We start from the raw sequence: 24,189 nt of genomic DNA on the forward strand, positions 1-24,189 counted from the left end.
TATTCTACTGTATTCTATTTTACTGTATTCTATTCTTACTGTATTCTATTCTTACTGTATTCTATTCTACTGTATTCTATTCTACTGTATTCTATTCTTACTGTATTCTATTCTTACTGTATTCTATTCTTACTGTATTAGTCAATGCCACTCTGACAGTGCTCGTCATCATATTTATATATTTCTTAATTCCAGTATTTTACTTTTAGATTTGTGTGTATTGTTGTGAATTGTTAGATACTACTGCACTGAACAATATAATTTTGCTACGCAATAACATCTGCTAAATGTACAGTTGAAGTCAAAAGTTTACTTACACTTAGGTTGGAGTCAATTAAACCACACATTTCTTGTTAACAAACTATAGTTTTGACAAGTTGGTTAGGACATCTACTTTGTGCATGACACAAGTAATTTGTCCAACAATTGTTTACAGACACATTATTTCACTTATAATTCACATACAGTCACATACAATTTCAGTGGGTCAGAAGTTTACATACACTAAGTTGACTGTGCCTTTAAACAGCTTGGAAAATTCAAAAAAATTATGTCATGGCTTTAGATGCTTCTGATAGGCTAATTGACATAATTTGAGTCAATTGGAGGTGTACCTGTGGATGAATTTCAAGGCCTACCTTCAAACTCGGTGCCTCTTTGCTTGACATTATGGGAAAATCAAAAGAAATCAGCCAGTCTGGTTCATCCTTGGGAGCAATTTCCAAACGCCTGAAGGTACAACGTTCATCTGTACAAACAATAGTACGCAAGTATAAACACCATGGGACCACGCAGCCATCATACCGCTCAGGAAGGGGATATGTTCTGTCTCCTAGAGATGAATGCACTTTGGTGTGAAAAGTGCAAATCAATCCCAGAACAACAACAAAGGACCCTGTGAAGATGCTGAAGGAAACAGGTACAAAATGATCTATATCCACAGTAAAACAAGTCCTATATCGACATAACCACCGATCAGCAAGGAAGAAGCCACTGCTCCAAAACCACCATTAAAAAGCCAGACTACGGTTTGCAACTGCACATGGGGACAAATATCATACTTTTTGGAGAAATGTCCTCTGGTCTGATGAAACAAATTTAGAACTGTTTGACCATAATGACCATCGTTTTGTTTGGAGGAAAAAGGGGGAGGCTTGCAAGCCGTGGAACACCATCCCAACCATGAAGCACAGGGGTGGCAGCATCATGTTGTGGGGGTGCTTTGCTGCAGGATGGACTGGTGCACTTCACAAAATAAATGGCTTCATGGGGAAAGAAAAATACATGGATATATTGAAGCGACACCTCAAGACATCAGTCAGGAAGTTAAAGCTTGGTCGGAAATGGGTCTTCCAACTGGACAATGACCCCAAGCATTCTACATACTACCACAGTTTTGGCAAAATGGCTTAAGGACAACAAAGGCAAGGTATTGGAGTGGCCATCACAAAGCCCTGACCTCAATCCTATAGAAAATATGTGGGCGGAACTGAAAAAGCGTGTGCGAGCAAGGAGGCCTACAAACCTGACTCAGTTACACCAGCTCTGTCAGGAGGAATGGGTCAAAATTCACCCAACTTATTGTGGGAAGCTTGTGGAAGGCTACCTGAAACGTTTGACCCAAGTTAAACAATTTAAAGGCAATGCTACCAAATACTAGTTGAGTGTATGTAAACTTCTGGCCCACTGGGAATGTGATGAAAGAAGTCAAAGCTGAAATAAATCATTCTCTCTACTATTATTCTGACATTTCACATTCTTAAAATAAAGTGGTGATCCTAACTGACCAAAGACAGGGATTTTTACTAGGATCAAATGTCAGGAATTGTGAAAAAAACGAGTTTAAATGTAATTGGCTAATGTGTATGTAAACCTCCAACTTCAACTGTGTTTGATACCAATACAAAAAATAAATACGCATAAATATTTGTTGTATTTACAATGGTGTTTGTTCTTCACTGGTTTCCCTTTTCTTGTGGCATCAGGTCACAAATCTTAGTGCTGTGATGTCACACTGTGGAATTTCCCCAGTAGATATGGGAGTTTACCAAAATTGGTTTTGTTTTCAAATTCTTTGTGGGTCTGTGTAATCTGAGGGAAATATGTGTCTCTAATATGGTCATACATTTGGCAGGAGGTTAGGAAGTTTAGCTCAGTTTCCACCTCCTTTTGTGGACAGTGTGCACATAGCCTTTCTTCTCTTGAGAGCCAGGTCTGCCTATGGCGGCCTTTCTCAATAGCAAGGCTATGCTCACTGAGTCTGTACATAGTCAAAGCTTTCCTTCATTTTGGGTCAGTCACAGTGGTCAGGTATTTTGCCACTGTGTACTCTCTGTTAAGGGCCAAATAGCATTCTAGTTTGCTCAGTTGTTTTGTTAAATCTTTCCAATGTGTCAAGTAATTTTGGTTTCTCGTTATTTGGTCGGTTCAAATTGTGTTGCTGTCCTGAGGCTCTGTGGGGTGTGTTTGTGTTTGTGAACAGAGCCCCAGGACCAGCTTAGGTGACTCTTCTCTAGGTTCATCTCTCTGTAGGTTGATTAGGGGTCTCTTCCCCAGGTTCATCTCTCTGTAGGTTGATTAGGGTCTCTTCTCCAGGTTCATCTCTCTGTAGGTTGATTAGGGGGCTCTTCTCTAGGTTCATCTCTCTGTAGGTTGATTAGGGGACTCTTCCCCAGGTTCATCTCTCTGTAGGCGATTACTTTTAGGTGGTTGTAGAATTTAACAGACATTTTCTGGATTTGGATAATTAGCGGGTATCGGCCTAATTCTACTCTGCATGCATCATTTGGTGGTCTACGTTGTACACAGAGGATATATTTTATTTTTGCGACAAACACACACACACACACAAAAAATGTTTGGCCCATTTTGTGAATTCTTGGTTGGTGAGCAGACCCCAGACCTCACAACCATATAACTGATTCAATAATTCTTTAGCCAGATCCTAATTAGGATGTCGAATTTTATGTTCCTTTTGATGGCATAGAAGGCCCTTCTAGTCTTGTCTGTCAGATAGTTCACAGCTTTGTGGAAGTTTTCTGTGGCTCTGATGTTGAGGCCAAGGTACATATAGTTTTCTTGTGTGTTCTATGGCAATGGTGTTGAGATGTCATTTGTATTTGTGGTCCTGACAACTGGACCTTTTTTGGAACACCATTTATTTTCATCTTAATGAGATTTACTGTCAGGGCCCAGGTCTGTCAGAATCTGTGCAGAAGATCTAGATGCTTCTGTAGGCTCTCCTTGATTGGGGACAGAAGCACCAGATCATCAGCAAACAGTAGACATTTGACTTCAGAGTGTAGTAGGGTCAGGCCGGGTGCTGTAGACTGTTCATGTGCCCTCACCAATTCATTGATATATATGTTGAAGAGGGTGGGGCTTAAGCTGCATCCCTGTCTCACCCCACGCCAAGTGGAAAGACATTTGTGTTTCTTGCCAATTTTACCCGCACACTTGTTGTTTTTGTACATGGATTCTGTATGTTGTGTGTTTTTGAAATCACCAAATCATAAGACTGCCTTTGTTTTGGTTTGTTTGTTTGTCAATTAGGGTGTGCAGTGTTAATATGTGGTGTGTCATACGATAATTTGGTTAAAAGCCAATTTGCCATTTGCTCAGTACATTGTTTTCACTGAGGATGTGTACTCTCTATCTTTTCCTCTCCTCTCCTCTCCTCTCCTCTCCTCTCCTCTCCTCTCCTCTCCTCTCCTCTCCTCTCCTCTCCTCTCCTCTCCTCTCCTCTCCTCTCCTCTCCTCTCCTCTCCTCTCCTCTCCTCTCCTCTCCTCTATTTTCTTATCCTCTCTCCTCCTCTCTTCTTTTTTCTTATCCTCTCCCCTCCTCTCTTCCTCTACAGAACATGAAGCTGATGAAGAGCCAGGGTGTAGTGAAACAGTGGTTCAGCCTGGTCAGTACTCTACTTTGGGCCAGATCGGCATTGTCAACACAGCCCTGCTACAGAGCACTATCGTACGGCCCTCACACACCCAGTCACACACGCCCTCACATGCCCCAGAGGACGGTCAGACGGGGGAGGAGAGAAGAGAGGAGGGAAGGTTGGACAAGGAGAGTGTGGTGGACAATAGAGAGGAGGAGGAAAGGAGAGTGGTGAAGTCATCAGTGTGTCGGATCCAGGCCCAGAGAGGACAGGGCATCTCTTCTCTGATGGCTTCTCTCACCCCGACCCTCAACCCTGACCCCTCGTTTACTTCTAACCCTCACCCTAGCCTCACTCTCAACCCTATCCCTTCCCTTAAGATTCAACCTCACCCTAGCCTCACCCCCTCATCTTCCATGGACAGTGTCTCCCTGGCGGGTGAAGATGGGGGGAAGGGCTTCCACAGCCTCCCTCGTAAGGACACCTTGTCCTCTGTGAGCAGCTGCCTTACCACCCCCTACAGGACACTCTGCGACACTGCACCCTGCTCTATGGTGAGTATAAACTGGTTGCAGACACTGGTTATAGTTTGTTTTAAAATCTTGAGTGGACAGCTTGATGTCAATATTTAAATCACCCAGAAAATATACTTCTCTGTTGATATCACATACATACATACATACATGATCAAGTATTTCACACATATTATCCAGATACTGACTGTTAGCACTTGGTGGTCTATAGCAGCTTCCCACAATAATGGGCTTTAGGTGAGGCAGGTGAACCTGTAGCCATATTACTTCTACAGTATTTAACATTAGATCGTCTGTAAGCTTTACAAGAATGTGGTTCTGAATATAGACAGCAACACCTCCCCCATTGGCATTTCTGTCTTTTCGGTAGATGTTATAACCATGTATTGCTACCACTGTATCATCAAAGTGTATTATTATCTAAGTGAGTTTCAGAGATAATCAGAATATGACTGTCATCTGTTACAAGCAAGTTATTGACTTCCTGGATCTTGTTTCTTAGGCTACATATGTTAATATGGGCTATTTTTTAGTGCTTTTCTGTGTTGCTTGATTGTTTTTAATGCTTTACTGGGAAGCTTATCAGAAGTAGACTTACTCATGTTATGTACATTGGAGCTGATAGTGCAGGGTGAAGTGCATAAAGTGGTCTTCCTACTATTGCACATCGCCTCAGTGCTAACAGTGTAACTCGGGTTTATAGGCTCATGTTTACTGCTTACAATAGCTGTAGGATAAACAGATGTATTCGTTGCAATTCGGGGTACATAAATTAAATTACTTACATTGTGTTTGCCAATGCCCCTTAGATCATGTACATTTGATGCAGTATTATGACGACTCATTGTCACAATGGTAGGGATTAACTGACCTGGTCTTGGATCATTTACCAGTCATTGTTTCAACGCAGCCATGAAATGCATAGACAGAGTCCAGGAGCCAAGATGATTTGGATGGACTCCGTCATTCCTGTAGAGTATCTTCTGTTTCCCGGAAGGTGTCAAAGTTATCAATAAAAGAGACTCTAGCATAGCTACAGTTTCTTTGTCTTTTAGCCAGATGTGTAAAGCCAGCAGTCTGCTGAATCTCTCACACCCGCGGCCCAACGATGGTTCTGGACCTGAAATTATTGGCAGTTTTTGGAGTATTTTAAGGCTAAAATCAGTTCGTTAAAATCAATTTTCGAATGTTCCGTGCGTGCTAGCCCTCCTGATGTCATTTGACCCAACGTGGACTATGACAGTGTCAGTTAACGGCATCTGTAGTAGAACAGTCGGAAGCAGCCTTGTGATGTCCTGTACTCGTGCTCCTGGGTATCACAGGGTTTTTGCCTTGGGGACCAAGATGTTTCTCACCTATGATAACAGCTGGTGATGTTGAATGGGCCGGTCTCTCAGGCAGGAGCTCCGAGGATCTGAACCCAAGGTAGATGCCACCTGAGAGGGAGACAGAACCGAGGACCAAGACGCCGATTTTGATTGGGAAGCCACCACTGATGAAGGTGCCGGAACCTCTGGATCCAGTGAGGCAAAGCTGTTTCTGGTCTGTGTCAGTTCCGGGCTCAACATCTCCATCGAGACCCCCGTGGCTGGTTGGTTGGGTCAAGATCAGCTCCGTTCTCCAGGGAAGGGGGAGACCCCTTCGGGGATAGTACCCTGCCTAGCACCGGCCAGTCGGCTGTGGAAAGCCGACACGGCAGCGAAACTACCACCAGACCAGAGCGGCGTCCGGGTACTGGGGTGAAAGAAAAAGAAAAAGTAGGTGGGCTTGGGTTCCCCAGTATCTTATGTAGGTTTGCTACTTGCTTGCTTAGAGTAGCTACTTCGCACCTGTACTCCTCCTTGCTACATTGAAAGTCATCGCGGTCCACATTGTCCCGGAACAAAGCAAAGGAAACGTTGTAAACGTTCAATAGCAGCCTCCATTTGAGACCGCCGAGCCAGCTCGGCTAGCTGGGCTTTCGCATCTCTCCCCTATACGGAATCTGTCACGATCCCGGGACAGATAGCAGTGCTCACAGCAATTTAGCCCAGCAATTCTGTCTTGCCCATTCACCCTCTGAATGGCATACATACACGATCCATTTCTCATCTGTCACAAGGCTTAAAGAACCGTCTTTAACCTGACTCCTCCCTTTCATCTGTCATGGAAAGAGCAAGTGTCCCTAATGTTTTGTCCAGTCAGTGTATATTATGCTATTATTATTAGTATATTTTTATTATTATTATTATTATGTACAGTTAACTCATGATAGTAATACGTTCTAATAAGGCTACTAGTGTGGTAATCATGCCTGTCTTTTCTGTCTCTCCCAGAGCCAGAAGGGTTGGAGCTGCAAATCCCAGAGTCAGAGCACATTGCTCAGGGAGGACTGGAGCTACGTGCCCCTTCTGACCTCCAGCCATTCCTCCCCACTCCACCCTCTCTCCTCCATTTCCTCCCCCTCTCAGACCGACTGCAGCTCTCTCTGCTCCAGGGATACAGAGACCGCCGGACACTCCCCCTTGCAGTGGCTCAAGTCCCACAGCCACGGCTGCATTTCTGCCGACTACGCCACCGGCAACAACCGCTGTCCCCACGGTAACCAAGACCAGCACGGTCTCCATAGCAACAGCTGTAACTTGTCACACAGTATCTCGCTAAGGAAGTTCAAGAGGCCCCCCGTTCCCCCTACCCGTTCCACATCGCTAAGGCGTAAACCTGCTCGGGGAAAACCGCTGCGCTATAACTTCAACAATCCTGGAGATAGAGAGGAGGTGGTGGTGACGTTACAGAGGAGTCTCCAGACCCCCAGTCCTGCTCCCGTTTCCCCTCTGGTCTCCCCTGTGGTGTTCGAGGTGTTCGAGGATCCTTGGGTCCCCCGCTGTCGCAGCTTCAGCAGTCTTAGCATGGGGGAAAGGGGAGCTGCTGATACAGCCAGCCAGATCAACCAGGTCCCTCACTTCCACAGCTTCCAGGACCAGGTCTACCCTCCCAGCTACCGCCTCAAGCAGCCTCACCACTCTGCGCCCCGCTCAGCCAGTACTGGAGGGCTGAGCCGGCCTATGGGACCTAAAACGGCCGCTTCTTTTCCAAACATGGCCACCTCTGCAGGGAGACTGCACTGTCTGGCTTCCAACTCCAGCGGATACTACAGCCAGTGCAACAATCTAACATCTTCCTCACCCCAAACCACCTCCTCACCCCTCACTTCCTCCTCCTCACCCCTCACTTCCTCCTCCTCCCTGCCCCTCACCTCCTCCCTTCCCAGGACTTGTTCTACCCCTGGCAGAGGAAGGCCCAAGCCCCCATCCCAGAGAGAAAGTCCTCCCTCCTCTCCTCCCCCTCTTCCTCCTTTTCTTCCACTTCCTCCCTCTCTTCCTACATCTCTGCTGACTCTGCCAGATACCCCCTCTCCCCCTCTTACGCTCCTCCCTGAGTCCAACACTCCTTCCTCTCTACCTCCACCCTACCCATCCCTTCCACAACAACAATCACTCGCCTCTCCTCCTCCTCTCCCTCAACTGTGCATCTCTCGTACTCTCCCCTCTCGCCTTCCTCTAACTCAGCCTTCTCTCCCTCTCCCCTTCCTCTAACTCAGCCTTATCTCCCCTCTCCCCCTCCACTACTTCAGCCTTCTCTCCCCGCTCCTCCTCCTCTACCCCAGCCATCCCTCCCCCTCCTCTAACTTCTCCCCCTTCCCTCTTGCCTCCCTCACGTACCTGTGCAGTGCAACAGACTCAGCCCCACCCCTTTTATACACCTGTTACACCTGCCAGTCATGTGACATCATTGCCAGGATTCCCTCCCCTCCTTCCCCTGAGCTCTTAGAGGATTTAGACCTCTCAATCAACAGTCATCCTACTCCCCCTCCTCCCCCACCTCCGCCACCTCCGCCACCTCCTCCCCCTTACACCCACACCCCTACACCACCTCCCCCTCTCCAGAGCCTCTCCGGAGTGAGTCCAGGATGGCCCCCCCGTCCCTTGATCACAACCCAAGCCCTGCAGAGAGTCACCCTGCGCTCTGTCAAGAGGCCACAAGAGCTAGCCCCACAGGAGCTAACTAGCATTATGCTAACAAACCCTACATCAGCTAATGTCGAACAGAGCCAAGATAGCAATGATGCTACACTAACTAGCATGATGCTAACCAACGCAACCCCAGCTAATGATGGCCGGCAGTGCCCAGAGAGCACCGATGCTAAGCTAACTTGCATTACGCTAACCAACGCTATGTCAACTAATGATGCCCAGCAGAGCCCAGAGAGCATTGATGCTAAGCTAAATGGCATCACGCTAACCTGCGCCCTGGAGAGAGTGGAGGGCATGGATGCCACACTAACCAGCACTGTGTTAGAGAGTGTGGAGAGGATCAATGCTATTCTTACGGAGGCTGAAGAGAGACAGACCACTGGCGTTCAGAAAATGGCTGCCAATTCATCTGGCACTATGCTAGCATATTTCCAAAAGAGACTTGAAACCAATGATGCTATGCTAAAGGCGGCCCCAAAGACACCGTCAGAGTCTGGCCCTCCTTGCTCCACACCGACCACTACTCAGCAGACTGACAGAACCAGAGAGTCTTTCCCTCCCTGCTCCCCACCGACCACTACTCAGCACACTGACAGAACTAGAGAGTCTGTCCCTCCCTGCTCCACACCGACCACTACTCAGCACACTGACAGAACCAGAGAGTCTTTCCCTCCCTGCTCCACACCGACCACTACTCAGCACACTGACAGAACCAGAGAGTCTGTTGGAACAGAAGACGCCCTCCGTCCCTCAACAACCCCACAGACGCCTAGAACCCCTCAGAAGCCTAGAATCCCAGAGAACCCTAGAACTCCAGAGGCTATAATGATAGAGAAGCCTAGAACACTGGAGAAGCCCAAAACACTGGAGAAGCTTAGAACACTGGAGAAGCCCAGAACACTGGAGAAGCCTAGAACCCCAGAAAAGCCTAACGTGGTTGTTCTCTCTAGGCCACTGAGAGCAGTGATTTTAAGTTCTAGCTCTCCTGCTGTGAACAGAGGACCAGCGTTACAGAACGGAGAACACACGCCTCGACAGGAGACCACACCCTGCCTCACCAACGGCCAACTAGAGCACTTAACGTGGGCAAACACACTCACACACTCCCCTGCTACCCCCTCCTCCACCCCCACAAAGTGAAGCTTCCTGTTGCCTTAAAGAACCCTAAACGATCTCTACTGAGGACACACCAGACAGACACACCAACCCCACCACTCGTACTGACAAGTACACCTCCACAGCCCTTTGTCCCAGAGACATCACCCTTTCTGGGGATACAATTGGCACAGACAGAGTCGCAGACAGAGACCCAACCAAAGCCAAAGCCTGAATTCCCCTTCCTGAAACGCTACCAGTCAGAATACTATGTAGCGGAGTTACCATCAAGGCCCTGTCCTCCAGTACCCTTTGTACCAGAGTTACCACCAAGGCCCTGTCCTTCAGAAGCCTGTGTACCAGAGTTACCACCAAGGCCCTGTCCTTCAGAAGCCTGTATAGCAGAGTTACCACCATGGCCCTGTCCTTCAGAAGCCTGTGTACCAGAGTTACCACCAAGGCCCTGTCCTTCAGAACCCTGTGTAGCAGAGTTACCACCAAGGCCCTGTCCTTCAGAACCCTGTGTACCAGAGTTACCACCAAGGCCCTGTCCTTCAGAACCCTGTGTACCAGAGTTACCACCAAGGCCCTGTCCTTCAGAACCCTGTGTACCAGAGCCACAGCAGGAGTCCTGTCCACTGGAGATGGAGACAGATACAGAGACAAAGCTAGAGAGTGGCTCTGTGCCATATACAGAGTTGGGGAGATCAGAACCTGAACCAGAGGAGATATGGGTGATGCAGAATGAGAGAGAGAGAATGTGCACATCACACTGATGCTGGGGGGGAGAGAGGAGGAGGACAGACAGAGGGGAGCCATTGAGGAGGACAGCAGAGATTCTGGAAGTTTCTCTCCGGAAGAGAATAGAGATGCTCTTAGCAGTGGACTGTCAATTGAAGAGGGGGAACTGGAGGAGGAGAGGATGGAATGGGAGAAGAGGGAAGAGAGGCGCAGTCTGGAGACAGACGGGACAGCAGCTCCACAGGATCCCTGAGCCCCAGAGAGGACAACGGTGAGTTAAGGAACTCTCTGTCTCTCTCCCACTTCCCCCCTTCTCTCTCTCTCTCTTCCTCTCTCTCTCTATTTCTCTCTCTCTCTCTCCTCTCTCCCCTTCCCCCCCCCCTTCTCTCTCTCTCTCTCTCTCTCTCTCTCTCTCTCTCTCTCTCTCTCTCTCTCTCTCTCTCTCTCTCTCTCTCTCTCTCTCTCTCTCTCTCTCTCTCTGTCCTCTCTCCCCTTCCCCCTTCTCTCTCTCTCTCTCTCTCTCTCTCCTCTTTCTCTCCTCTCTCCACTTCCCCCTTCTCTCTCTCTCTCTCTCTCTCTCTCTCTCTCTCTCTCTCTCTCTCTCTCTCTCTCTCTCTCTCTCTCTCTCTCTCTCTCTCTCTCTCTCTCTCTCTCTCTCTCCTCTCTCCACTTCCCCCTTCTCTCTCTCTCTCTCTCTCTCTCTCTCTCTCTCTCTCTCTCTCTCTCTCTCTCTCTCTCTCTCTCCTCTCTCTCCTCTCTCCACTTCCCCCTTCTCTCTCTCTCTCTCTCTCTCTCTCTCTCTCTCTCTCTCTCTCTCTCTCTCTCTCTCTCTCTCTCTCTCTCTCTCTGTCCTCTCTCCCCTTCCCCCTTCTCTCTCTCTCTCTCTCTCTGTCCTCTCTCCCCTTCCCCCTTCTCTCTCTCTCTCTCTCTCTCTCTCTCTCTCTCTCTCTCTCTCTCTCTCTCTCTCTCTCTCCTCTCTCTCTCCTCTCTCCACTTCCCCCTTCTCTCTCTCTCTCTCTCTCTCTCTCTCTCTCTCTCTCTCTCTCTCTCTCTCTCTCTCTCTCTCTCTCTCCTCTCTCTCCCTCTCTCCACTTCCCCCTTCTCTCTCTCTCTCTCTCTCTCTCTCTCTCTCTCTCTCTCTCTCTCTCTCTCTCTCTCTCTCTCTCTCTCTCTCTCTCTCTCTCCTCTCTCCACTTCCCCCTCTCTCTCTCTCTCTCTCTCTCTCTCTCTCTCTCTCTCTCTCTCTCTCTCTCTCTCTCTCTCTCTCTCTCTCTCTCTCTCTCCTCTCTCCTCTCTCCACTTCCCCCTTCTCTCTCTCTCTCTCTCTCTCTCTCTCTCTCTCTCTCTCTCTCTCTCTCTCTCTCTCTCTCTCTCTCTCTCTCTCTCCTCTCTCCCTTCCCTTCTCTCTCTCTCTCTCTCTCTCTCTCTCTCTCTCTCTCTCTCTCTCTCTCTCTCTCTCTCTCTCTCTCTCTCTCTCTCCACTCTCTCTCCTCTCTCCACTTCCCCCTTCTCTCTCTCTCTCTCTCTTTCTCTCTCTCTCTATCTCCTACTGACACATACAGTAGATCTCTTATTAGGTTGTAGGTCGTCTACCTTCCTCTGAGTTGAAGAATAACTAGTCCCTCTGTATCTGTAGTGAAACATGATGTTATAACTAGTCCCTCTGTATCTGTAGTGAAACATGATGTTATAACTAGTCCCTCTGTATCTGTAGTGAAACATGATGTTATAACTAGTCCCTCTGTATCTGTAGTGAAACATTATGTTATAACTAGTCCCTCTGTATCTGTAGTGAAACATGATGTTATAACTAGTCCCTCTGTAGTGAAACATGATGTTATAACTAGTCCCTCTGTAGTGAAACATGATGTTATAACTAGTCCCTCTGTAGTGAAACATGATGTTATAACTAGTCCCTCTGTATCTGTAGTGAAACATGATGTTATAACTAGTCCCTCTGTAGTGAAACATGATGTTATAACTAGTCCCTCTGTATCTGTAGTGAAACATGATGTTATAACTAGTCCCTCTGTATCTGTAGTGAAACATGATGTTATAACTAGTCCCTCTGTAGTGAAACATGATGTTATAACTAGTCCCTCTGTAGTGAAACATGATGTTATAACTAGTCCCTCTGTAGTGAAACATGATGTTATAACTAGTCCCTCTGTAGTGAAACATGATGTTATAACTAGTCCCTCTGTAGTGAAACATGATGTTATAACTAGTCCCTCTGTAGTGAAACATGATGTTATAACTAGTCCCTCTGTAGTGAAACATGATGTTATAACTAGTCCCTCTGTAGTGAAACATGATGTTATAACTAGTCCCTCTGTGTCTGTAGTGAAACATGATGTTATAACACCCCTCTCTCTCTCTCTCTCTCTCTCTCTGCAGTGTCTTCTCATTCTCCTCCTCTTCCTCCTCCTCCTCCTCATCCTTTCCTCCAATAGCCCTAGCCCCACCCCTCTGCGACCTCTAGAGGTGATAGCATCCACTTGGGTGAGAGGTCATATGTCAGGGGTCAGCAGCAGCAGTGGTAGCTTCAAGGCTCTGCTCCTGAGGAAGGGAAGTCGCTGCGACTCTGGAGCTCGCATGTCTGCAGCTGAGAGACTCCGCAGTACCGCCCCAAAACACCAGAGTCCGCCACCACATAGCCAGAGCCAATCAGACACACACCTGCAGTTGGGAGTGAAGTCACACACCCACACACCTCATCCCTCTCCACACACGCACACAGTCCAAGTCCAGCTCCCATCTCTAGAAGTACCCCAGACTCAGTACAGACAGAGACACAGGAGGAAGGAAGAGTGGGCAATCACTGAGCGCCTGTTCCCTCTCCCCTTCTCATCCTCCCCATCCTCCCCCTCTCTCTGGGCGTGGCGACCCCCCCCCCCCCCCCCCCGCTCCCCCACTCCCCCTTGCTCAGCCAGCCGACGTTTTGCTGCCTGCACCCGACTACCGAGCAGCTCAATGACTGCCATCCAGGAACAAGAGGGGGAGGGGGACGGCGAATCACTGGAGAGTGAGGGATTGTCCGAGACCATCAAATTGGACCACGATTCACACAAGACTTTTGGATTGGTCAAGCTTTCTGACGGATAGACTGAGGCTACCGATGGCAGCCTTGATTGGCAGGAGAGCAGGACTATGGAGAGACACGAGGCCCTGTTCTCCCTCCCCATTTCTCTCTCCCTGAGAGGACAACGGATAGAGCACCAGACAGGGGACTCACTGTCCTGCTCATACCCAGGACAGAGGCTCCCGTCTGGGGCCAAGGGACTTTATGTGTATCCTGCACATGGGGGAAACTGATTGGAGTCAACTGAAACATACTGTTCTCCAGACTGGCTTTTGTTATAGGATGCTTGTCTCTGTTAATAGATTACAGGACAGTGTAAATGTTGTTTTCTGATGTGTTGCTTCAGTCCTCTGTCTAGTTTTAGTATGTAGCGCTATACAGTTTGATATTCATGTTAAACTGTATATTTAAAATGTATTCTGTGGTTTCAGTTACCAAAGACAACGTGTCACTCCCAGTGAATCGGCAGCAGGGGGACATGTCTGAGAATGTATCCTTGATTGTGATTGGCCTATTGTTATCATGATTGTGATTGGCCTATTGTTATCATGATTGTGATTGGTCTATTGTTATCATGATTATGATTGGCCTATTGTTATCATGATTATGATTGGCCTATTGTTATCATGATTGTGATTGGCCTATTGTTATCATGATTGTGATTGGCCTATTGTTATCATGATTGTGATTGGCCTATTGTTATCACGATTATGATTGGCCTATTGTTATCATGATTGTGATTGGCCTATTGTTATCATGATTGTGATTGGCCTATTGTTATCATGATTGTGATTGGCCTATTGTTATCATGATTATGATTGGTCCAGAAATTGGAAGAATGGAATCTGCTGAAGTGATTTATATTTGTATTATTTTATACTTAATTGTCTTTAAATCCTCTATTCATGTTTTATTTGACTTTAAGATATATATTTACATTTAAGTCATTTAGCAGACGCTCTTATCCAGAGCGACTTACAAATTGGTGCATTCACCTTATGACATCCAGTGGGACAGTCACTTAATAGTACTCTGCTTTACATTGCAGAGTTCTCCTCTCACTTTAAAGTAATTTCTGTCTCCTTTATATTACTGTACCTTAATACCTGGACGGTGTACATTTTGTGACACGTGATTTCGGTAGAGGGTTTGTTTGTGTTTTTCTAGTCTGTTTATTTGAAAACTGTGAATAAAACTGGGCCCACTGTATATCAGCGTTATCACTGGTGAGGTCAGGGGTCAGGGGTGGAATGTGGAGAGACTGACTGCATATCTAGATGGAGAGGGATTGGGAGAGGTGAAGGCTGAATGTTGACCCGGGACTGTAAATTAAAAAAAAAATGAATTAAAAAATAAATATAGTACATAATTACAGATCCCTGTATGATTTACACACACACACACACATTCGCTCACACACTCGCCCACTCTCACACACACACGCACACACTCGCACAGCACATCGCACACTCGCACAACACACACATACACACATTATTTTATACTTAATTGTCTTTAAACACACACATTCACACACACATTTGACTTTAACACACACACACACACACACACACACACACGCACACACGCACACATGCACACACACACACACACACATACACACACACACACACGCACACACACACACACACGCGCACACACACACACACACACACACACACACACACACACACACACACACACACACAAAGTAACACACACACTCCACACACACACACACACACACACACACACACACACACACACACACACACACACACACACACACACACACAATGTCTTGCAGAAACTCCTTAATCCCAATAGGACCTCTGAGTGTAAGGCTTTAAACAATTAATGAATTAAGACTGTCTTAATATACCCACTGTATAGACTGTTCCAGTCTGCAGAGGACAGACATAGAGACTGTGGGAGTAAGAGAGAGGAGAGACACACTTGTCTGGGACACTCACTGTCTTTGGGGAGTCACGGGTGTTCAGAGGGGCATCACTGTGTTTTCTCTACACAGCTCCATGCAACTCTTTAAGAGGTGAGTCCTCACTATTTCAATCTCTCTGTCTCTCTGTCTACCTCTCTCATTTCTCTGTCTCTCTGTCTACCTCTCTCATTTCTCTGTCTCTGTCTACCTCTCTCATTTCTCTGTCTCTCTGTCTACCTCTCTCATTTCTCTGTCTCTGTCTACCTCTCTCATTTCTCTGTCTCTCTGTCTACCTCTCTCATTTCTCTGTCTCTGTCTACCTCTCTCATTTCTCTGTCTCTCTGTCTACCTCTCTCATTTCTCTGTCTCTCTGTCTACCTCTCTCATTTCTCTGTCTCTCTGTCTACCTCTCTCATTTCTCTGTCTCTCTGTCTACCTCTCTCATTTCTCTGTCTCTCTGTCTACCTCTCTCATTTCTCTGTCTCTGTCTACCTCTCTCATTTCTCTGTCTCTCTGTCTACCTCTCTCATTTCTCTGTCTCTGTCTACCTCTCTCATTTCTCTGTCTCTCTGTCTACCTCTCTCATTTCTCTGTCTCTCTGTCTACCTCTCTCATTTCTCTGTCTCTGTCTACCTCTCTCATTTCTCTGTCTCTGTCTACCTCTCTCATTTCTCTGTCTCTCTGTCTACCTCTCTCATTTCTCTGTCTCTCTGTCTACCTCTCTCATTTCTCTGTCTCTCTGTCTACCTCTCTCATTTCTCTGTCTCTGTCTACCTCTCTCATTTCTCTGTCTCTCTGTCTACCTCTCTCATTTCTCTGTCTCTGTCTACCTCTCTCATTTCTCTGTCTCTCTGTCTACCTCTCTCATTTCTCTGTCTCTCTGTCTACCTCTCTCATTTCTCTGTCTCTCTGTCTACCTCTCTCATTTCTCTGTCTCTCTGTCTACCTCTCTCATTTCTCTGTCTCTCTGTCTACCTCTCTCATTTCTCTGTCTCTGTCTACCTCTCTCATTTCTCTGTCTCTCTGTCTACCTCTCTCATTTCTCTGTCTCTGTCTACCTCTCTCATTTCTCTGTCTCTCTGTCTACCTCTCTCATTTCTCTGTCTCTCTGTCTACCTCTCTCATTTCTCTGTCTCTGTCTACCTCTCTCATTTCTCTGTCTCTGTCTACCTCTCTCATTTCTCTGTCTCTCTGTCTACCTCTCTCATTTCTCTGTCTCTCTGTCTACCTCTCTATCATTTCTCTGTCTCTCTGTCTACCTCTCTCATTTCTCTGTCTCTGTCTACCTCTCTCATTTCTCTGTCTCTCTGTCTACCTCTCTCATTTCTCTGTCTCTCTGTCTACCTCTCTCATTTCTCTGTCTCTGTCTACCTCTCTCATTTCTCTGTCTCTGTCTACCTCTCTCATTTCTCTGTCTCTCTGTCTACCTCTCTCATTTCTCTGTCTCTCTGTCTACCTCTCTATCATTTCTCTGTCTCTCTGTCTACCTCTCTCATTTCTCTGTCTCTGTCTACCTCTCTCATTTCTCTGTCTCTGTCTACCTCTCTCATTTCTCTGTCTCTCTGTCTACCTCTCTCATTTCTCTGTCTCTCTGTCTACCTCTCTATCATTTCTCTGTCTCTCTGTCTACCTCTCTCATTTCTCTGTCTCTCTGTCTACCTCTCTCATTTCTCTGTCTCTCTGTCTACCTCTCTCATTTCTCTGTCTCTCTGTCTACCTCTCTATCATTTCTCTGTCTCTCTGTCTACCTCTCTCATTTCTCTGTCTCTGTCTACCTCTCTCATTTCTCTGTCTCTCTGTCTACCTCTCTCATTTATCTGTCTCTCTGTCTACCTCTCTCATTTCTCTGTCTCTCTGTCTACCTCTCTATCATTTCTCTGTCTCTCTGTCTACCTCTCTCATTTCTCTGTCTCTGTCTACCTCTCTCATTTCTCTGTCTCTGTCTACCTCTCTCATTTCTCTGTCTCTGTCTACCTCTCTCATTTCTCTGTCTCTGTCTACCTCTCTCATTTCTCTGTCTCTCTGTCTACCTCTCTCATTTCAATTCCATTCAATTCAAGGGGCTTTATTGGCATGGGAAACATATGTTAACTAACATTGCCAAAGCAAGTGAGGTCGATAATATACAAAAGTGAAATAAAAAATAAATATTAACATTACACATACAGAAGTTTCAAAAGAATTAAGACATTACAAATGTCACATTATGTCTATATATATATATATATATACAGTGTTGTAACAATGTACAAATGGTTAATGGACAAAAGGGAAATAAATAAGCATAAATATGGGTTGTATTTACAATAGTGTTTGTTCTTCCCTGGTTGCCCTTTTCTTGTGGCAACAGGTCACAAATCTTGCTGCTGTGATGGAACACTGTGGTATTTCACCCAGTAGATATGGGAGTTTATCAAAAATCCAAATTGGGTTTGTTTTCGAATTCTTTGTGGATCTGTGTAATCTGAGGGAAATATGTGTCTCTAACATGGTCATACATTGGGCAGGAGGTTCAGGAAGTGCAGCTCAGTTTCCACCTCATTTTGTGGGCAGTGTACAGATAGCCTGTCTTCTCTTGAGAGCCATGTCTGCCTATGGAGGCCTTTCTCAATAGCAAGGCTATGCTCACTAAGTCTGTACATAGTCAAAGCTTTCCTTACGTTTGGGTCAGTCACAGTGGTCGGGTATTCTGCCACTGTGTACTCTCTGTTAAGAGCCAAATAGCATTCTAGTTTGCTCTGTTTTTTTGTAAATTTTTTCCAAGTAATTATCTTTTTGTTTTCTCATGATTTGCTTGGTTCTAATTGTGCTTCTGTCATGGGGATCTGTGGGGTGTGTTTGTGTTTGTGAACAGAGCCCCAGGACCAGCTTTCTTAGGGGACTCTTCTCCAGGTTCATCTCTCTGTAGTTGATGGGTTTGTTATGGAAGGTTTGGGAATCGATTCCTTTTAGGTGGTTGTAGAATTTAACGGCTCGTTTCTGGATTTGGATAATTAGCGGGTATCGGCCTAATTCTGCTCTGCATACATTATTTGGTGTACACAGAGGATTTGGTCTCAATTTGGTGTTTGTCCCATTTTGTGAATTCTTTGTTGGTGAGCTGACCCCAGACCTCACAACCATAAAGGGCAATGGGTTCTATAACTGATTCAAGTATTTTTAGCCAGATCCTAATTGGTATGTTGAATTTTATGTTCCTTTTGATAGCATAGAATGCCCTTCTTGCCTTGTCACTCAGATTGTTCACAGCTTTGTGGAAGTTACCTGTGGCGCTGATGTTTAGGCCAAGGTATGTATAGTTTTTTGTGTGCTCTAGGGCAACGGTGTCTAGATGGAATTTGTATTTGTGGTCCTGGCGACTGAACCTTTTTTGGAACACCATTATTTTGGTCTTACTGAGATTTACTGTCAGGGCCCAGGTCTGGCAGAATCTGTGCAGACTATCTAGGTGCTGCTGTAGGCCCTCCTTGGTTGGTGACAGAAGCACCAGATCATCGGCAAACAGTAGACATTTGACTTCAGATTCTAGTAGGGTGAGGCCGGGTGCTGCAGACTTTTCTAGTGCCCGCGCCAATTCGTTGATATATATGTTGAAGAGGGTGGGTTTTAAGCTGCATCCCCGTCTCACCCCACGGCCCTGAGGAATGAAATGTGTGTGTTTTTTTGCCTATTTTAACCGCACACTTGTTGTTTGTGCACATGGATTTTATAACGTCGTATGGTTTACACCAAACACCACTTTCCATCAGTTTGTATAGCAGACCCTCATGCCAAATTGAGTCAAAGGCTTTTTTTGAAATCAACAAAGCATGAGAAGACTTTGCCTTTGTTTTGGTTTGTTTGGTTGTCAATTAGGGTGTGCAGGGTGAATACATGGTCTGTTGTACGGTAATTTGGTAAAAAGCCAATTTGATATTTGCTCAGTACTGTCATGCAGGTGAAAGAGGACCCAAACGCGACTTAACAGAAACAGAGTTTATTAAAGTCCAAAACGGAATAACAGAAATCCTCTAGATTTGTAGAGGGGAAAACAACTGGAGAAGCGGCCACAGACTGCAGGTCGCTTCGGGTAGGCGCAGGCCGTAGTCGACTGAGACACCTGCTCACACGCAGCGTCTGATGAAGGCACAAAACACGACAGGACAGGGTGATACACAATCACGGCAAAAACACGACAGGACAGGGCGAAACGCAATCACAGCATGGTGAATACAATACAAGGAACCGACGGAACAGGAACGGATCACAAAGGAATAAATAGGGACTCTAATCAGGGGAAAGGATCGGGAACAGGTGTGGGAAGACTAAATGATGATTAGGGGAATAGGAACAGCTGGGAGCAGGAACGGAACGACAGAGAGAAGAGAGAGCGAGAGAGTGAGAGAGGGAGGGGGAGAGAGAGGGATAGAACCAAACAAGACCAGCAGAGGGAAACGAATAGCATGGGGAGCACAGGGACAAGACATGACAATAAATGACAAACATGACAGTACCCCCACTCACCGAGCGCCTCCTGGCGCACTCGAGGAGGAATCCTGGCGGCAACGGAGGAAATCATCGATGAGCGAACGGTCCAGCACGTCCCGAGACGGAACCCAACTCCTCTCCTCAGGACCGTAACCCTCCCAATCCACTAGGTATTGGTGACCCCGTCCCCGAGAACGCATGTCCATAATTTTATGTACCTTGTAAATAGGTGCGCTCTCGACAAGGACGGGAGGGGGGAGGGAAGACGAACGGGGTGCGAAGAAAGGGCTTAACACAGGAGACATGGAAGACAGGATGGACGCGACGAAGATGTCGCGGAAGAAGCAGTCGCACAGCGACAGGATTGACGACCTGGGAGACACGGAACGGACCAATGAACCGCGGAGTCAACTTACGAGAAGCTGTCGTAAGAGGAAGGTTGCGAGTGGAAAGCCACACTCTCTGGCCGCAACAATACCTTGGACTCTTAATCCTGCGTTTATTGGCGGCTCTCACCGTCTGTGCCCTGTAACGGCAAAGTGCAGACCTCACCCTCCTCCAGGTGCGCTCACAACGTTGGACAAACGCTTGAGCGGAGGGAACGCTGGACTCGGCAAGCTGGGATGAGAACAGAGGAGGCTGGTAACCCAGACTACTCTGAAACGGAGATAACCCGGTAGCAGACGAAGGAAGCGAATTGTGAGCGTATTCTGCCCAGGGGAGCTGTTCTGCCCAAGACGCAGGGTTTCTGAAAGAAAGGCTGCGTAGTATGCGACCAATCGTCTGATTGGCCCTCTCTGCTTGACCGTTAGACTGGGGATGAAACCCGGAAGAGAGACTGACGGACGCACCAATCAAACGACAGAACTCCCTCCAAAACTGTGACGTGAATTGCGGACCTCTGTCTGAAACGGCGTCTAACGGAGGCCATGAATTCTGAATACATTCTCAATAATGATTTGTGCCGTCTCCTTAGCGGAAGGAAGTTTAGCGAGGGGAATGAAATGTGCCGCCTTAGAGAACCTATCGACAACCGTCAGAATCACAGTCTTCCCCGCAGACAAAGGCAGACCGGTAATGAAGTCTAAGGCAATGTGAGACCATGGTCGAAGGAATGGGAGCGGTCTGAGACGACCGGCAGGAGGAGAGTTACCCGACTTAGTCTGCGCGCAGTCCGAACAAGCAGCCACGAAACGGCGCGTGTCACGCTCCTGAGTCGGCCACCAAAAGCGCTGGCGAATAGACGCAAGAGTGCCTCGAACACCGGGATGACCCGCTAACTTGGCAGAGTGAGCCCACTGAAGAACAGCCAGACGAGTGGAAACAGGAACGAAAAGGAGGTTACTAGGACAAGCGCGCGGCGACGCAGTGTGCGTGAGTGCTTGCTTAACCTGTCTTTCAATTCCCCAGACTGTTAACCCGACAACACGCCCATAAGGAAGAATCCCCTCGGGATCAGTAGAAGCCACAGAAGAACTAAACAGACGGGATAAGGCATCAGGCTTGGTGTTCTTGCTACCCGGACGGTAAGAAATCACAAACTCGAAACGAGCGAAAAACAACGCCCAACGAGCTTGACGGGCATTAAGTCGTTTGGCAGAACGGATGTACTCAAGGTTCTTATGGTCTGTCCAAACGACAAAAGGAACGGTCGCCCCCTCCAACCACTGTCGCCATTCGCCTAGGGCTAAGCGGATGGCGAGCAGTTCACGGTTACCCACATCATAGTTGCGCTCAGATGGCGACAGGCGATGAGAAAAATAAGCGCAAGGATGAACCTTATCGTCAGACTGGAAGCGCTGGGATAGAATGGCTCCCACGCCTACCTCTGAAGCGTCAACCTCGACAATGAATTGTCTAGTGACGTCAGGAGTAACGAGGATAGGAGCGGACGTAAAACGTTCTTTTAGAAGATCAAAAGCTCCCTGGGCGGAACCGGACCACTTAAAACACGTCTTGACAGAAGTAAGAGCTGTGAGAGGGGCAGCAACTTGACCGAAATTACGAATGAAACGCCGATAGAAATTAGCGAAACCTAAAAAGCGCTGCAACTCGACACGTGACCTTGGAACGGGCCAATCACTGACAGCTTGGACCTTAGCGGAATCCATCTGAATGCCTTCAGCGGAAATAACGGAACCGAGAAAAGTAACGGAGGAGACATGAAAAGAGCACTTCTCAGCCTTTACGTAGAGACAATTCTCTAAAAGGCGCTGTAGAACACGTCGAACGTGCTGAACATGAATCTCGAGTGACGGAGAAAAAATCAGGATATCGTCAAGATAGACAAAAACAAAAATGTTCAGCATGTCTCTCAGAACATCATTAACTAATGCCTGAAAAACAGCTGGCGCATTGGCGAGACCGAACGGCAGAACCCGGTACTCAAAATGCCCTAACGGAGTATTAAACGCCGTTTTCCACTCGTCCCCCTCTCTGATGCGCACGAGATGGTAAGCGTTACGAAGGTCCAACTTAGTAAAGCACCTGGCTCCCTGCAGAATCTCGAAGGCTGATGACATAAGGGGGAAGCGGATAACGATTCTTAACCGTTATGTCATTCAGCCCTCGATAATCCACGCAGGGGCGCAGAGTACCGTCCTTCTTCTTAACAAAAAAGAACCCCGCCCCGGCCGGAGAGGAAGAAGGCACTATGGTACCGGCGTCAAGAGACACAGACAAATAATCCTCGAGAGCCTTACGTTCGGGAGCCGACAGAGAGTATAGTCTACCTCGAGGAGGAGTGGTCCCCGGAAGGAGATCAATACTACAATCATACGACCGGTGAGGAGGAAGGGAGTTGGCTCGGGACCGACTGAAGACCGTGCGCAGATCATGATATTCCTCCGGCACTCCTGTCAAATCGCCAGGTTCCTCCTGAGAAGTAGGGACAGAAGAAACGGGAGGGATGGCAGACATTAAACACTTCACATGACAAGAAACGTTCCAGGATAGGATAGAATTACTAGACCAATTAATAGAAGGATTATGACATACTAGCCAGGGATGACCCAAAACAACAGGTGTAAACGGTGAACGGAAAATCAAAAAAGAAATAGTCTCACTGTGGTTACCAGATACTGTGAGGGTTAAAGGTAGTGTCTCAAATCTGATACTGGGAAGATGACTACCATCTAAGGCGAACATGGGCGTAGGCTTATCTAACTCTCTGAAAGGAATGTCATGTTTCCGAACCCATGCTTCGTCCATGAAACAACCCTCAGCCCCAGAGTCTATCAAGGCACTACATGTAGCACCCGAACCGGTCCAGCGTAGGTGGACCGACAAAGTAGTACAGGACTTTGATGGAGAGACTTGAGTAGTTGCGCTCACCTGTAGCCCTCCGCTTACAGATGAGCTCTGGCTTTTACTGGACATGAATTAACAAAATGTCCAGCAACTCCACAATAGAGGCACAGGCGGTTGGTGATCCTCCGTTCCCTCTCCTTATTCGAGATGCGAATCCCTCCCAGCTGCATGGGCTCAGTCTCAAAGCCAGAGGGGGGAGATGGTTGCGATGCGGAGCAGGGAAACACCGTTGATGCGAGCTCTCTTCCACGAGCCCGGTGACGAAGATCTACCCGTCGTTCTATGCGGATGGCGAGAGCAATCAAAGAGTCCACATCTGAAGGAACCTCCCGGGAGAGAATCTCATCCTTAACCACAGCGTGGAGTCCCTCCAGAAAACGAGCGAGCAGCGCCGGCTCGTTCCACTCACTAGAGGCAGCAAGAGTGCGAAACTCAATGGAATAATCCGTTATGGACCGTTCACCTTGGCATAAGGAAGCCAGGGCCCTAGAAGCCTCCCCACCAAAAACTGAACGGTCAAAAACCCGAATCATCTCCTCTTTAAAGTTCTGGAAATCGTTAGAGCAAACAGCCCTTGCCTCCCAGATAGCTGTGCCCCATTCTCGAGCCCGGCCAGTAAGGAGTGAAATGACGTAAGCAACCCGAGCTCTCTCTCTAGAGTATGTGTTGGGTTGAGAGAGAACACAATCTCACACTGCGTGAGAAAGGAGCGGCACTCAGTGGGCTGCCCGGAGTAGCAAGGTGGGTTATTAACCCTAGGTTCTGGAGGCTCGGCAGGCCAGGAAGTAACAGGTGGCACGAGACGTAGACTCTGGAACTGTCCAGAGAGGTCGGAAACCTGAGCAGCCAGGTTTTCCACGGCCTGGCGAGCAGCAGACAATTCCTGCTCGTGTCTGCCGAGCATGGCTCCTTGGATCTCGACGGCAGTGTAACGAGCGTCTGAAGTCGCTGGGTCCATTCCTTGGTCGGTTCCTTCTGTCATGCAGGTGAAAGAGGACCCAAACGCGACTTAACAGAAACAGAGTTTATTAAAGTCCAAAACGGAATAACAGAAATCCTCTAGATTTGTAGAGGGAAAACAACTGGTGGGGAGCACAGGGACAAGACATGACAATAAATGACAAACATGACA

At 47.4% G+C, this 24,189-nt stretch overlaps 2 protein-coding genes across 3 annotated transcripts in view; both read left to right on the forward strand.

The window, feature by feature from the left end:
- Positions 1–10,237, forward strand: part of LOC124027659 (NHS-like protein 1) — a 29,172-nt gene extending 18,935 nt beyond the window's left edge. Inside the window, exons 5-8 of the mRNA XM_046340024.1 lie at positions 3,858–4,432; positions 6,727–7,688; positions 8,121–9,506; positions 9,841–10,237. Of these exons, the coding sequence (XP_046195980.1) occupies positions 3,858–4,432; positions 6,727–7,688; positions 8,121–9,506; positions 9,841–10,237 (3,320 nt within the window). The remainder of the gene's footprint in view (positions 1–3,857; positions 4,433–6,726; positions 7,689–8,120; positions 9,507–9,840) is intronic.
- Positions 10,238–10,280: 43 nt separating this feature from the next.
- On the forward strand, positions 10,281–14,141 carry LOC124027658 (NHS-like protein 1). Of its 2 annotated transcripts, none has more exons than XR_006837446.1 (2): positions 10,281–10,531; positions 12,658–14,141. XR_006837446.1 is itself a non-coding variant. In XM_046340023.1 (2 exons), exons 1-2 carry the CDS (start codon positions 10,389–10,391, stop codon positions 13,363–13,365), a joined length of 795 nt encoding a protein of 264 aa, XP_046195979.1. In that variant the 5' UTR covers positions 10,281–10,388; the 3' UTR covers positions 13,366–14,141. The 2 variants fall into 2 exon arrangements, 1 of the variants encoding a protein (XP_046195979.1); XM_046340023.1 differs by having other exon boundaries at positions 12,714–14,141.
- Positions 14,142–24,189: the final 10,048 nt, after the last annotated feature.

This window comes from Oncorhynchus gorbuscha, unplaced genomic scaffold (assembly GCF_021184085.1).
Source record: "Oncorhynchus gorbuscha isolate QuinsamMale2020 ecotype Even-year unplaced genomic scaffold, OgorEven_v1.0 Un_scaffold_3440, whole genome shotgun sequence".
Taxonomy (NCBI): Eukaryota; Metazoa; Chordata; class Actinopteri; order Salmoniformes; family Salmonidae; genus Oncorhynchus; species Oncorhynchus gorbuscha.

Excerpts from the sequence above, each read along its gene's own strand:
- LOC124027658 (XM_046340023.1), top strand. The coding sequence starts at position 10,389 with ATGCTCTTAGCAGTGGACTGTCAATTGAAGAGGGGGAACTGGAGGAGG. Across the intron at positions 10,532-12,713 it reads GAGCCCCAGAGAGGACAACG|CCCTAGCCCCACCCCTCTGC; the intron begins GTGAGTTAAGGA and ends TTCCTCCAATAG.